Raw genomic sequence first — 15,479 nt, forward strand, 5'->3', positions numbered from 1 at the left:
GAGTAAAACGTGGAACGTGAAAAGATAATTATGGTTAATTAAAATAAAATAAAAATTATAAAAATTACTTAATTACATTATTGTCCTTATTAAATTATTTATATATAATAAAAGTTAATTTATTAATTAAAAAAGTTTGAGGTTATTGGGTTGTTCTCGTATTCTCGTAAATTACAAGGGTTCTCGTTTGAACCTCCACCTATATATATATATATATATATATATATATATATCACTACTAACACTCATGATGGACAGCCTTCCTATATATACATATATATCATGATGAATAGCCTTCCTATGGTGTGTTATATATATATATATATATATATATAGAGGTAGGCTACCCATCATGAATGTTAACAGTGATATAGCAATGATGTATACATACATACATACACTCACATATATATATATATATATATATATATTTATATATATATACCCATTGGAAGACTATCCATCATGAGTATTAATAGTGCTATAGCAATGATACACACATATATATATATATATATATATATATATATGTATGTATAAAGCATCAAATGAGAACCGTACGTGTTTAAAAGAATATGGAAACAACGAATAGATCATGTACAAAATCACATGCGATTTTATTCAATTGTCAAAAAAGTGTCATGGCGACTTGTGCGTGCGTTTTTCAAGTCGTCGGGCAAGGTTACTTGAATCACATATGACTTTGTATGTGATATTAGTGTAAAATCAATTGTAATTCGTCCATTTTCGTGTTTTTTAAATAGATAATGTTCTTATTTGATCTTGCCCCCCTCTCTCTCTCTCTCTCTCTCTCTCTCTCTCTATATATATATATATATATTTATAGGGCTAGCATTGGATAAGGGTAAATCCGTTACCCGTTATGTTTTGGCCTATTGGATAAGGATATGAGTAAGGAATATTTTATCTACCCGTTACTCGTTTACCTGACATTTTAATGGATAAAATGTTTTTCGTTATTCATTTACCCGTTATCCATTTGTATATCCGTTTATATATATATATATATATATATGTATATATATACACACATACATATAATTATATAAAGTTAAATATTAATATATTTTTTAGAATGTTATCTTATATGTTGTATAACGTATATTAATTGGTATTTTTTTTCGTACTCATCAACTAAAAGAGTTAATTAGGATAATTAAATCAGAAGAAATATGAGGTCGTTAAAATAAATATAACAAACATAAATGTTGTTTTTAGATTTTTACATTGTTGTGTAAAATATCACATTATAACATATTTAATACAATATTACAATGTTTATTGGAACAAATTAGACATAAAATAAAGATTATATTTGTGAACTTATATGTTGATATTTAACAATATTATTGTAGTTCAAAATGATTTTATTACAATTTATCCATTACCCATTTCGTTACTTGCTATCTTAATGGGTAGGGTATGAATCCTATAGATAAGAAATTTATGACTTGGATAATTACCCGTTTCGTTACCCGCATAACGGATTAACTCTTACCCTACCCATTGCCAGACTTATATATATAGTCAGTTAGTTGGCTTCCTCCAATCAGAAAAAATGACATAGATCGGTTTCTGGTTTCTACACAAATCTAATTTCAGATCGGAGCCTTAACCCAGATCTCGACGAAGATTTAACACAAATATTGCCGGGAAGTTGTAAATTTGTTAATATTGGATGGATTTTATTTTCATTTTGGTTTGGATTTGAATTTGGGGTCATCGTTTAAATTTTGATTGTGGGTTTGTTTTTGATTTTAGGGTTTGGGTGTAATTAATTTGTATCACAGTAAGTGTAATAAAGTGGTATCATAATGGGTATCACAGTGCATCTTGTATGTATTTTGGTATCACATTGTGTCGATGTTTTTATGTATCACATTGTATATATATCTTGCGTTTATTTGGTATTTACCGGAATAATGTTCACCGGAGGCCGAAAATCCGAGGTTGGAGAGAAGAGAGAGGAAAGAAGAGTTTTTTCAAAATACCTAAAATGTTCTTTAATTAAAATTTTAATGAAAATTACCAAAAATATTAATTTCCTAATTTATTCATCGATTTGTGATTGAGATTGGATCCCACGGACCCACAGTTGTCACAAACAATCGAGTTCTCCATTGAATAGCCCCATATATATATATATATATATATATATATCAAATACAACTCAATGCTATAAATTTATAAATAGGTTTTCATGTATGAAACAACACATTTGAAACATATAGTGTTCCTACAGTGTTTTGCCAGATATGAAATGCTTAGGACTATTTTGTATGTGTAAAAAAAATACCAAAATACGTTTATATATAAAACACACAAGACCAAAACATATGAAATCCTATGAATCATAATTTAAAATCAAACTAATAGAATGGTTTGAATTCACTTCATGGGTTTGTAATATTTATTGTGATTGTATTTGAATATATATATATATATATATATATATATGTGTGTGTGTGTGTGTGTGTGTGTGTGTATGTGTAGAGAGACAAAAAATTTCAAATGCAAACTCGAATTTCATTATAAGCATGAGGACTGATCTTGGCCTTCCATTTTATTTGATCCAATAACTCACATTAAATATAGTTTTTAACTAAAATTATTAATTAAGATGATTAGAAAAATAAAAATAAACTAAAGTATGCCGAGTTGAAACTATAATATATTAATGATGAATAATATGTGTGTGCATGATGAATATTGTGATGAAAATTAATATTTATGATAAATATCATACTAATATAAATACTAGAAAGTTATTGTATACATATGATCATACAAAAATATTCATGATGAATAGTATGTATATTCACGATGAATGTTACAGTGAAAATGTACATTCATGACAAATATCATACTGATGAATGTTGAAAAGTTGTTATATACACGTGAACATATATAAATATTCATGATGAATAGTATGTATATTGATGATGAGTAATATGTATCATATTGATGTATGAATACTAAAAAGTTATTGTATACACGTGAACATAAATAAATATATATATATATATATATATTCATGATGAATGTTATAAAGAAAACGTATATTCATGATGAATACTATTTATATTCAAGATGAATGTTGTAATGAAGATGTATATAATGAATATCATAGTGATGTACGAATACTGAAGATTTTTTTGAATACACATGAAAAATACATAACTATTCATGATGAATGTTATAACAAGTGTATGTTCATGATGACTATCATACTAATGTGTGCAATAGATTCATATTAGGTGGTAAGCGAAGGAACTGTAGGGATTAGGGCAACGATTGAGCCTCAGATTTTTCTTCAATAGGCTCTAGGGGAGGTGAGAGGAGAGACAACAGCTATTATAGAAGGACTTGACAATTCATGGCATGAATTAGCGTAGAAGGAAGAAAGACATGAAATGTTAGAAAGATGTAATCTATGAATTAGCTCTTTCGTCTAAGCCTAGAACTAGGAAAGAGCAAGGAATGGACTTTAAGTGAGTTAAAACCGGAAGGAGTATGAATGTGCATAAATATTTAATAATAAGTATTACACAGATATACTATTTGACGTAAAAAATGTTAAAAACATAAAGCTAGAATTTGTTTTCCTCCATTGTTGATGAGCTCGCTTTATGTTTGGTTCATTCTTGGAATCTTTGATGGTCAATCTATGGGTAGAATTTGTAAGAATCCAAGGTTATTTATGTTCCAGAAGTAGTATTTGTGGGTCTTGCCTATTGAACCGTACGTGAAGTTGGTTTTGTTTTGAGCAAAAATCTCATTTTTGGATATATTGCAGATCATAGCTGAGTGAAGCAGAGGATAATGAAGCTCCAGTTAGCTGTGTGGCTTTGCACGCGACCTAAGTCGTGTAAGTCTATGTAAATATAGTTTTCAAATTTGTCTTTTGTATCATTTTGGGATTCAAGGTTGGTTTATTTGGTGTTTTGGAAAGTTTATAAGAGGGTTTTAAGTTTGGCAAGGTTTTGGTATGAACTAAAACTGAGCAGGTGAAGTTTGGTTTGTCCAATGACTTGCGTGACTTTAGCCGCGACTTTGGTTGTGTGGAAAGTTGCTTAAGTCATTGTGAAGTGACTTTTCAACTTTTGTTTTCGTGTCATTTTGGGGTCTTTCAGGGCATCATTTATGTTTCTTAGAGTTTGTTAAGAGATAAGATTGAGTATATATATCTTGATTGTGATCTATACTCTCTTTATTCAGTTGCAAGTATTCCATATCAGAATTCATTATCGAATAAGAATTTAGAGAATCTACGTGATCAAAGTGAGTTTTCTTATAACCTTTTTGAACTGAAATACACATGTTATCAAATGATTACGATTATGAAATGATACCTTATTGGTACTGTTAAATGTGTTACGACATATTACAATTGGTTGAGCCTGCATGCCAATGTATTGACAGCAGTGATGAGCCTAGGTGCCAATATATTGTTAGCAATGAAGTTGAGCCTGGGTGCCAACTTAACGACTAACAACGACGTTGAGCCTGGGTGCCAACTTAACGACTAACAAATATGTTGAGCCTAGGTGCCAACCTTATATCTGAATGAGATATAGTATTTGAAAGCTTATTATATGATCACTGTTTTCGAAAGGTTTTTAATATGAACAGGTTCTTTTTACAATATTACACTAACATGGATTTCCCTACTAGACTCTATGGTCTAACCAAGGCCGTCCTTGGGGGAGGGCGGCATGGGTGCATGCTTAGGGCCCAAAAATATTAGGGGCCCAAAATTTTTCCTTAGCATATAATAGTAGTCTAAAGATAATACATATAAAGAGACCCAATTTTTTTTAGCATATAATAAGAGGCAAAAAGAATTTAGTAGATAATAAGGGTTCAAAAATATATTAACTAATTACATTGGAAAAGAAAATCAAAAAAAACATTTAACTGACCACTCATTATATGCTATTGTTTATTGCCTCTCTAATATATTTTATCTGATACTGAGGTCTAATGCTATTGGCATTGTTATCTTTATATGTTTGAATGTTTTTGTGATTAATCAATAAATTTTCCGTACTAAACGTATATAATAATGCATCTTATATAGGTCATGTTCCATAAAATTTTAATCATAACCTCTTATTTTAGTAGAGTAAGAAAATAATGAAAAAGAAATTCAAGTATTTTTATCAATTGTTTGACTTATTCATCTTTCATTGAGATTCCACTACACACCAAAAGATTCTATTTAAGTGCTCAGCCAACCATTCATTGAGTTTGCATATTATAGGTCTCGTTCATTATTTGTTCTTATTGAATCTTAACAAATCATCTTTTCTTACACTTCTCTAGAAAACCTTAATAATCTTCTCACTACAACAAAATCGGGTTTATAGGACATTCTCAAATTTTAAGTGTCCTAGTAGACCTGTTTATAAGACTTAGTTTATAGGACCAAAAAAATAAAGTGTCCTATCTAAAGTTGTTGTAATAAGTTTATATGACGATTTTGGGCGTCTTAACAAGTTTTTTAGGACATTTTTAATACAAAGTGTCGCATTAGCAACTTTATCGGACACTTTTGAGAAAGTGTCCTATAAACTCATTTTTTTACAGGACACTTGTTTTTATAGAACAAATTTTCAAATAGTGTCCTATAAAGTTGATAATGAGACACTTTATATAAAAAGGGTCCTAAAAAACTTATTACGACGTCAAAAAACGTCATATAAACTTATTACAACACCTTTATATATGATACTTTATTTTTTTGGTCCTATAAACTAAGTCCTATAAACAGGTCTACTAGGACACTTAAATTTTGAGAATGTCCTATAAACCCGATTTTGTTGTAGTGTCTCTACAATTGATTTCTCATTGGCTCTCTCAATTACTTCCTTATGAGTTTTCTTTTTGTATCATAATAACACATATTTCTTGTTATGACCTAAGAAAATTATTACCTTTTAAAAAACTTACCAATCATAGGAGATCGATGATCAAACTCATATATTTATTTTTGGACTTCAAAACTATCCTTGGTTTTTGATACATTTTACTTCTGTTTTTTTTTTTTTGCTAATTATCTAATAATCCCTACGTAAATATTAAGTACTATTTGATCTATAATAAAGAAAAATAAGATTTATTTGCTCCATGAATTATTAACGTTTCTTGTATTCAATTTTATTACTAATGAAAGACATTTATTGAATTTTTTCGTACTTATCGAGGTCCCCTGATTTAAAATATGCCCAAGGCTTATAAAATGTCAGGAACAGGCCTGGGTCTAACACTCATTTTGTTTTAAGGTTTTGACTTATGAATGAACAAACATTAAATTCTGAACCACTAAGAGGTAAATCTTGTTTGGTAAAAATTGTGCCTCTTAATGGTATTCTTATCTGAAGTAGCTAACAGTACTGGTTTGAGGTTTTGACTTATGAATGAACAACATGGAGTGAGTAGTGACCTTTGAAAAATAGGGTCATAAAAGTAGGATAATTGTCATTTGTGGCACTGAGATCAATATCAATCTATTGTTAGATATACAATTCAATGTTTTCGGAGATTGAGTTGAGTTGATCATGGCGTTTTCTTGGTTCTTTACAATTATATGTAATCCTCTTCAGAGCAACTTGCATTTTTAATGGGAGATTTGAATTAGCTTATTCAACCAACAATCATATTACCATTTACATGGAAATAATTGACGAATGTCATGACATTTTTAACCACTTTAGGCAGACAGTCTGAATATCTCTAACACCTAGAAAGACACTTTAACTCATGGATTTGAAGATTAATGGACTGATACTCATGGATATGTTTATATTCCTTTGAATCCTATTGCTCATGGATATGTATATGTCTGTTCTTTTTTTACCTGTGTTTTGGATATGCGTTGGTGTCTTGTAATTTGTTGCTCATAGATGGGTATGATACTTTCCTTCAATCTTAATTATTAAGGTGCAAAACTTTTTTGACATAGTTTTAAGTTCTAGAGACTGTTCTTTCTTTTGAAATTATGTTTTGAACTAGTAATATTGAGTATGTAGTTATGTTTGCAAAATAATTGTTTTATTTAGATAGTTACCAAACAACTATATTTCATTCAAAACTAAATCATACAGAAGGTTAAAATGATGACTTTTCCATTCACAACAGTTAACGAACAACCATATTTCTTTTTGCACTGTATCATACAAAGCCTCTTAAGCATTCTGACCACTTAACAATTATGCATCTAACCATTCAATAACTGCCAAACAACCACTTGTTGAAATACACTTTAAAATCTCTAATTAGGTATTCAAATACACTTTAAATATTTTTTTTTGAATTTTGTTTTCACACAAAAATGTTATCCATGTTCCTATAATTACGATTTTTGAAATTTAGTATTAGAATACTTAAACAAGAATCGAAAAGAACTTGAAAAAACACTTTGAAGTTTTTGTAAAATATTTGAAAATCTTGAAAACATGATATATAATATATAAAAACTTACTTTTTTTTTTTAAATGGGCTTATGTATAACTGGTCCCAGTCCCGTAACGGGTCTCAGGCCGAGCCTAGCCTTGCCTTCAAATTTCATAAAAAAAAAACGTAATTGGTTCCGTCCTGTTGGTCTATAACTGGTCCTTACCTGTCCCTACTAGCCCAAGTCCCAATCATTCTCGATCCCAATCCTAAGCCGTTCACGGGCCACGTCGAGCCCGTTTTGGCCATCTCTGCTTCAGCATCCTGCAAACAATTGCCTAGCCAGCAGCATCAAGCCTGCAGAATCATATAGGATCGGCCAATTATGCGAAAAATCAACTTTTAAGCCCAATAAACATGAGTGTCCAAGAAATGTCCAAGTTCTATTTCTAGCTCCATAAACAATAAAAGTGTAAAATAATATAATAAAAGACTCAAATATAAAATTTTGGAAAGATAGAAGTAAGGAAAAAAGATCGAGAAAGTGGTGCTATATGGTCATAAATACACTCGTCAACTAGGGTACCTGACAAGAATAACCCACCAAAATTTCAAAATTACGTTTTTGACCCTATAATTTAAAAGTTTAAAATTTAACCACCATTTACCCCTTTAGCAACCATTGGTGCATACGAGGACTATTTGGATGCATACCCCTGACCACCCTTACGCACCATAGGGTGCGAGGTGCGTAAGAACCCTACCAAATGGTCCGATTTCCCCCCCTCCCCCCTTCTCCTTTGATCCCAATACAAAACACTATTCAGTTTTGTCTTTTTCTTCCTCAACCCCACTATATAAACAATTCAAATTTTCTATACCAATACAAAACCAACACTTTAATCTCCATTATCTTAATAGAATCTCTATTATCTTAATACAATCTCCATTACCGAAATTTAATCGTCTACATCATGGTAAGTTTACTTAGACTAATTTTAATACAATCTCATTTTTACAACAATCTTTTATATGTTGTTTTTGTAACCTCTTATTTTTACAACAATCTACATCAGGGGGATTATTATGAAATATATGTTAATATAAAATCAAGTATTGAAATTTCAAATACAATTTTGAGAGCATTGCGGAGGTCGGTAAACCGACTAGAAATGTTTAGAAATACTTGCTTCGATCATTGGCTCGATATTCAATCAACACATCAAAATCCAAAGCTCGTGCATTTAATGTTACAAATGCAGGTGCCACAACTAGAGCAAGACTGTAAAGATGCATTGTATTTTAATGTCAAATGACGTCTTTTACGTTTCGAGCAAGAAGAATTTTGTCTCGTCACTGATATGAAATTTGGCCCGAATAAGCCTTCGTTACCAAAGATAACAGAGCCGTCCTTTAGAACTCGGGTTTTAGGCCTTGATCAAAATCGTTCGGTATGCAGGAGTGATCTTACCCGAGTTTTTGAACAACAAAAATTCAGAATAATAACAGACATTGATGCAGTACGCCTATGTCTTTTGCTTCTAGTTTCTATTGGATTTATTGGTCAACAAATGAACCATGTAGTCTTTGATGACTATTTACGGTCAGTCGAAAAATTGGATGCATGAACATGTATTTTTTTCTTCTATAATGGTATATTTTTCGCTGTGTTCTACAATTTTATTAGGTATACTGTCGTATTGATCTATAATATTTCTATGACACAACTATCCATGGGGTAATAATTTTTGGGAGTATCTATACCCTCAACTTAATGATGCGTTACCAAATAAGGAACACGATCAAGCTTATATTTCTCAGATGCATTTTCAGTGTTATCTAAATTGGCTTCAATATCTTCGACAGAAATTTCAGAAATACGAATGCCATAATCAGATGGTAGATCTTGGTATTGATACGTTAGACGATTTTCGTATGACTTATATGGAGTGTTGTACGACTGATATGAAGTTTCATATGTCCCCTAGCTTTGAAACGGGTGATACTGAGATTGGTATGTTTAAAGTGGGGTTTCAAACAGTTGATATTGATATGGAGTGTTAGGCGTTGTCTCATCATTTTGGAACGATTGGTATGGAATAAGTGGAAGTATGCTTTGGCTGTAATCCAACTCACATTGGTTTGACACATATGGAAGGAGTGAACATTTATATTGAGGATGCTTGGCCCCATTCACAGTGGCTGGAACAATCTCTTGGTTTGAGGTTAATTGATTGTTTTCAACAGCACGATCGCAAACATACAATCTTAGAGCTTGCGGCGAGATATCCACACCAATAGCAAAAAAAAATGTTTCGTATCATCGGTGTCAAATAACTCAACAATCGAACCAGATGACTGAGATTTATATGTTAACTTAATGATTTTGAAAATTAGGTAAGTTTAATTTTCTAGTTAAATAATTGACTAAACCTGGAAATGTTATGTGTATTGACAACAATACAACAACTTTTTGCATTTTGGGAATATAATCTACCACATCATTGACTAAGTGCCACGAACCTCCACAAAAAACACGTATTCTAACTTTTTCAATCACAGACATTGATTCTTGAGAATTTGGAGACGATAATTTTTTTTTGTAAACACTAGATTGGTACGTATATATCGATAAATTCTAAAAAAACCCAAATAATATAGTGTGTGAAGGAGGAAAAAAAAGGAAAAAAATTATGGGCTGGTGGGGCCCTTATGGACCACGCACCGGCCGATGCATAAGGGTGGGGCCCACCGAGCCATGCATCGGTCGAATCAGTCACGTCCATGTCAGCCTTGGTGTCATAATATTTTTTTTGCACAATAGTCCCCATATGCACCAAGGGTTGCTAAAGGGGTAAATGGTGATTAAAATTTTAAACTTTTAAAATTTAGGGTCAAAAATGTAATTTTGAAAATTTGGTGAGTTATTATTGCCAGGAACTCCATCAACTATGTAAAAATATACCTCGATAAGTACGAAAAATTCAATAAATGGTTTTTATCATAAAATTATAATTGATTACAAGAAATGCTAGTAATTCATATTTAATAATTGTTTCGAGTATTTTTAGACGCAAATCAATAGATAATAATTTCTAAATCAATATTTTATATCGATCGTATCTATCTTCAACTTGTTGGAAGTATGTTCCTCTCCATCTTGTCCCTAATCCACATTTAACTCTAACTTCAGATATGGTTAATTATGTCATTTGTTGATTCTTACGAACTGATATGGAAATTAGAGATTGTTGAAGGGCTAGAGTGTCTTCACCTGATTACTTGAGGGTTCCAGAGCAATATTGAGGATTCTAGGAGGGGCTGATTGAATTTTCAGTAAATATAAAAGGATTTCATCTTTTTTCTTTTTGTTGGATATTTGTTATGAGTGTTCATCTAAACCCTCATATCGTATAAACCACCCACATCGCATATATCGTGCGGTTAAACCTTTGCGGTGTGGTTTGTGATTTACGTTTTCATCAAACAACATTTTACAGTTTTATAGTTTATGAAACAGTTACTATTAAAACAACATTTCGAAATTCGAGCAACTTCAACTGATGACGAAAAACATAGAACTCCTTTACTTCCGATAGCTTTTGTTGGAACATTACTTCTCTAGATCAAAGATTTTATATAGTTCATATAATGCGAAATTTTGGTTTAAATGCTAAAAGCATCTCCAACAATATTTCTAACTTGAAGAAAATAGAAATTTTAGACTATTTTGTTTGCTCCAATAGATTCTCTGTTTTGAGTTCCAAATCGGCTAGACTTGTACCAATTCACCTTTATATATGTTGGAATCCCTCTTTCTTTCTTTAATGACTCTTTTGTAGAGTAATCTGTTGAAGTTCTATATATTTGCACATGGTATCAGAGCTGATGTCTACCACTCTAGGGGCTCGATACCATGCGCTATCCGTACTTGTCTAACCCATCACCCGTCTTAGCCTCCATTGGAAGGGTGTGCTAAAGTCCCATATCGACTAAACTTGGACCATTTCACCTTTATATATGTTGGAACATCCTTTCTCTCCTCAAACGCTGTTTCTGAAAGTAATATGATAAAGTTCTACATATTCTCACACTTCTAAATCTTACTCCAAATTAAAATAGGGAAAGTAGGAGAGATAATACAAATATCTCCAAATTTTGGAGGACTCTCTAAAATTAGATGTTGTAGATAAGTATATAATATTTATATACGTCAAATAGAATAAATAAACTCATAAACTCTTCTCATCTTTGATGAGATTTGAACTCCTGACCTCCCAAAATGCCAAATTGAATGTATTAGCATTTCATATGCCATTTATTTGAACTTATTTTATTTGATTCTCATTCTAATAATTAAATCGTTGGTCTTAACCTTATGTGATATCGGAACACGTATGCATATTTATTTGAATATTGATTATATCTATGTAGTTTTGTATGTATGTTGTTTGTTAATCGATCATCAATTTTCTTGCCATTTGTTTCCATATGAGCATATGACACTCAAGTAGAAGGTTTGTGCTTAAATTTTTATGTCAAATGTTATATGGTTTAAATGTACATTTTTAACCTAAGAGGGTTATGTATGTGCAGGGGATGTATTAGAAGGATTCCAAGACAGATGATGAGGTTCCCGTTGCATGGAATCATGCAATGCGGAATCACACTACAAAACTGATGGGTATTTTAGACAGAAAATTCTATCGAAAAAGTCGATTTTCGACAACAACTCCAGACAATAACTATTTGGTCGAAAAATGAACTTTGCGATGGAAAAGTTCCGTTGAAAAATTAATGAAAATTGCTGGGGATTTTTGACGGACCTTGGTCAGTTGACCGTTTGTTAGGATTTTTGACATAATTTCGAGGGCGATATTCAAGTGATATTCGACAGAATTCACTTTCAAGGGATTTTAAATGGATTTGTTTTTCGAGGGATTTTTGACGAAATTGAGTTTCGAGGGAATTTTAACGAAATTGAGTTTCAGGGGATTTTCGACAGTTTGAGTTTCGAATAATTTTCCGACGGAATTTGGTCAACCATAGTTGATCCTCTTTGACAAATTTTTCATAAAATTGTAGATAGTTTTTTGTCAAAAATCCTTCGAAAATTTTAAGTATATACTTTAATTGTACCAAAACAACTACAAATAGAGATCAATATGTAAAGTTAAACCTCCCAGTTGTTTATTCAACCGTCTAAAACGGTATGAAAGCACCTGATGAGTTTGCTTGGCCGAAACCCTACGAATCTACGATCACATTGTCTATGAACACAATCATATTACCGAAAACTTCTTAGAAAGATTTTCAATGAATAAATAATTCATCTATCATCCATAGAAAAGCCGTCGAAGACTTTAGATGGATTTTCAATGGAATTGGTACGGTCTAAAATCCGTCTAATAGTTCAACTTTTCTTTTAGATTATTATCTATCGAAAATCCCTCGAATTTTTTTGACGAATTTTTTATTGAAAATTTCGACGAATATACCAAGTATATGTTCTAGTAGTGTCAGAAGGGGGACGTCACGAGGGGCACACAGAGTTGGCCATCAAAAAGGCCTTAGAAGAGGGGTCGTCTTCAATGGTGACAACTTTCACGGTCAAATGGCCCTCTATGGATCACAATAGAGCATTGACATTAGGTGATAAATACGGTATGTTGTAAATAGTAGATTTTTTTAGAACTTGTTGCGGAGATGTTCAATTTATAGTCAATATGTTGTTGAAATTTCGAAAACTTACTATTCTATTTTTGTTTTTGTAATCAGGAGGCTTATGAGTACACCATGTAAGAGAAGGCTAGCACTTGTCTTCCACATGATCCCTATGTGTGTTGTAGTCGGAAAAAGGAGATTTGACACTACTGTGGATCCCAAGTTCGATGACAGTTGTTGCCCTTGGGGATCGTATGTGTTGGAGAGATAACACGAAAAACAATACAGAACACATGATATATATATATATATATATATAGATATGAGATGGTTGTGATGCTATATATATACACGAGAACAAATTCTAATATCACAACAATACCATAATTACATCAGTTACACACCTATGTATATATATATATATATATATATATATATATACAACAAATAGAACCGTTGTACCCCTTCAAAGAAAGGCAACGATTCAATATTTTTGTAATTGCGAAATAACATAACTGATCATAACTACCACAAATGATATCTAGCTTAACTTTCAACACTCCCCCTTAAGCTAGATATGATGAACAGCATCGATTAAGACTTAGACTTCATCTTCTTGAAGCCTCTAACTTTGACATCATCATAGATTTTCAACTGCTATGGAGAGTATCGTCCACAACCACCAACTTGACCATTTTTGCTGTCGAATTTACAGACATCATCCATCTCAACATATTCATCATCAACACAAAAGAAACATCCAGATTCTTTTCATCTAGTAGGTTTATCGCAAACAATACAATCAATCTTAAAATTTTCTTTCCATAATCAAGTCTTTCAGAATCTTTTCATCTGGGCTTGAACCAACCTTGAAACATTTTTTTTACCGTTATTAAACCGGGCCATACTCTTTTGATGATTATACCATACGTTCTTGACATGATACACAAATCTTTCAGATAAATAAGTGGCAATTTTTGCCCAACTGTTCTCATACTTACTTTGCAAATCAAACACCAATTGTTTTTCCTTTTAAGAAAACATACCTTTCTTGAGATTGGGTTGAAATTTGTTCAAGCACCGAAGGCTACACGATTTTTCTGTCCGTTTGAGAAGTCCTTTGGAAAGAAGAATATTCCATTTCTTTGGACCATTGTCTTATATATGTTGTATTAAAAGATCATCTTCTTCTTTACTCCAGGCCTCTTTCTTAACGTCTCCTGGAATTTGTTTCTTCAGCATCTCATACTCTTTTATTTGATTTTCATATGTAGCCTGTAGTGTTTCGACTTTCATCTTTAGATGCTTTTATTCCTCCAATATTGTCATCTCCTTTTCCACATCTTTTTCTTCCTTTTTTACGGAAAATTTGATGCCAAAGAGTTTTATTGTAGCCATTGGAAAAAACTTCTAATCTTGTTTTGATTTCTCCTTGAATCTTCTGACCTATGTCTTCTTGTTTGAGCTTCCGTTAGTGTTTTCCTTGAGTTTTCTGCACAGAAAGAAAATACAGACTGCTATGTTCTTCGTTCATCCATTCGAAGTCCATAACACATAGATTTCTATGTTCTTCTTCTGATCTTTCATGTGCTTGTTTTGGTTTTCTTTGATCTTAAACCTTGCTCTGATACCACTATGTTGGAAGAAATGAAGAAGAAAGGATAACGTATAAACAGTTAATGCCATTTGTTTTGATAATCAGTTACAACATCAAACATAAAACCATACACGTACATGACTATTTATACACATGTAAGCCAACCGTTGTGACCCTTCTAATCAACACAACGGTTAAGATAAACCAAATAACTATCCAACCGTAAATTGGAATACTAAACGGTTGGTCTAGCTTACTTTCAACATTTTCTCGGAATTTTATAAATTCGATTTGTTCATTTAATGTATTATAAACAGGAAATGTATATTTTATACAAGTAAATACAAACAATTTTGATTATTAAAAAAATAATTATTAAGAACGACAAAGGACAACGTCCGAAATACGTCGGTGATCCGAGGTTATTTGCTGTAAATCCTTCGGTAATTAGCACCGTCCGAATTCCTTTGGTAATAGCTATCGCTGGAACTCCATCAGTTATTCTGCTCGTCCCAAAACCATTGGTGAAAGTTGCTGTAAAAGAGGAGACCAATAGGCCATTGGTTATCTCAGGACCATCCGAAAATCATCGGTCATAGACGCTGTTGGAGATCCGCTGTTGATGGCTTCGGAGACCCATCTGTGTTGTATCAGCGATGAACTCTTCGACAATGATGAGTTTCCCATGAATCACCATGGATCTAACCATCACCAACAGATCTGTGATGGCTATGCCCATCGCTTAAAGTGTCTAGTTTTATAGTCTTTTATTCTTGCATGAACCTTTTGTTAAAAGATGAGA

At 32.0% G+C, this 15,479-nt stretch overlaps 1 protein-coding gene across 1 annotated transcript in view; it reads right to left on the reverse strand.

Moving 5' to 3' along the window:
• The window catches only part of LOC112525037 (G-type lectin S-receptor-like serine/threonine-protein kinase At4g03230), a 39,825-nt gene that overhangs the window by 19,724 nt on the left and 4,622 nt on the right, over nucleotides 1-15,479 (reverse strand). The window contains exons 6-7 of the mRNA XM_025134978.1: nucleotides 9,203-9,273; nucleotides 7,643-7,740 (exon numbers count right to left, since the gene is read on the reverse strand). Of these exons, the coding sequence (XP_024990746.1) occupies nucleotides 7,643-7,740; nucleotides 9,203-9,273 (169 nt within the window). The remainder of the gene's footprint in view (nucleotides 1-7,642; nucleotides 7,741-9,202; nucleotides 9,274-15,479) is intronic.

This window comes from Cynara cardunculus (genome assembly GCF_001531365.2).
Source record: "Cynara cardunculus var. scolymus isolate 2C chromosome LG 13, CcrdV1, whole genome shotgun sequence".
Lineage (NCBI taxonomy): Eukaryota > Viridiplantae > Streptophyta > Magnoliopsida > Asterales > Asteraceae > Cynara > Cynara cardunculus.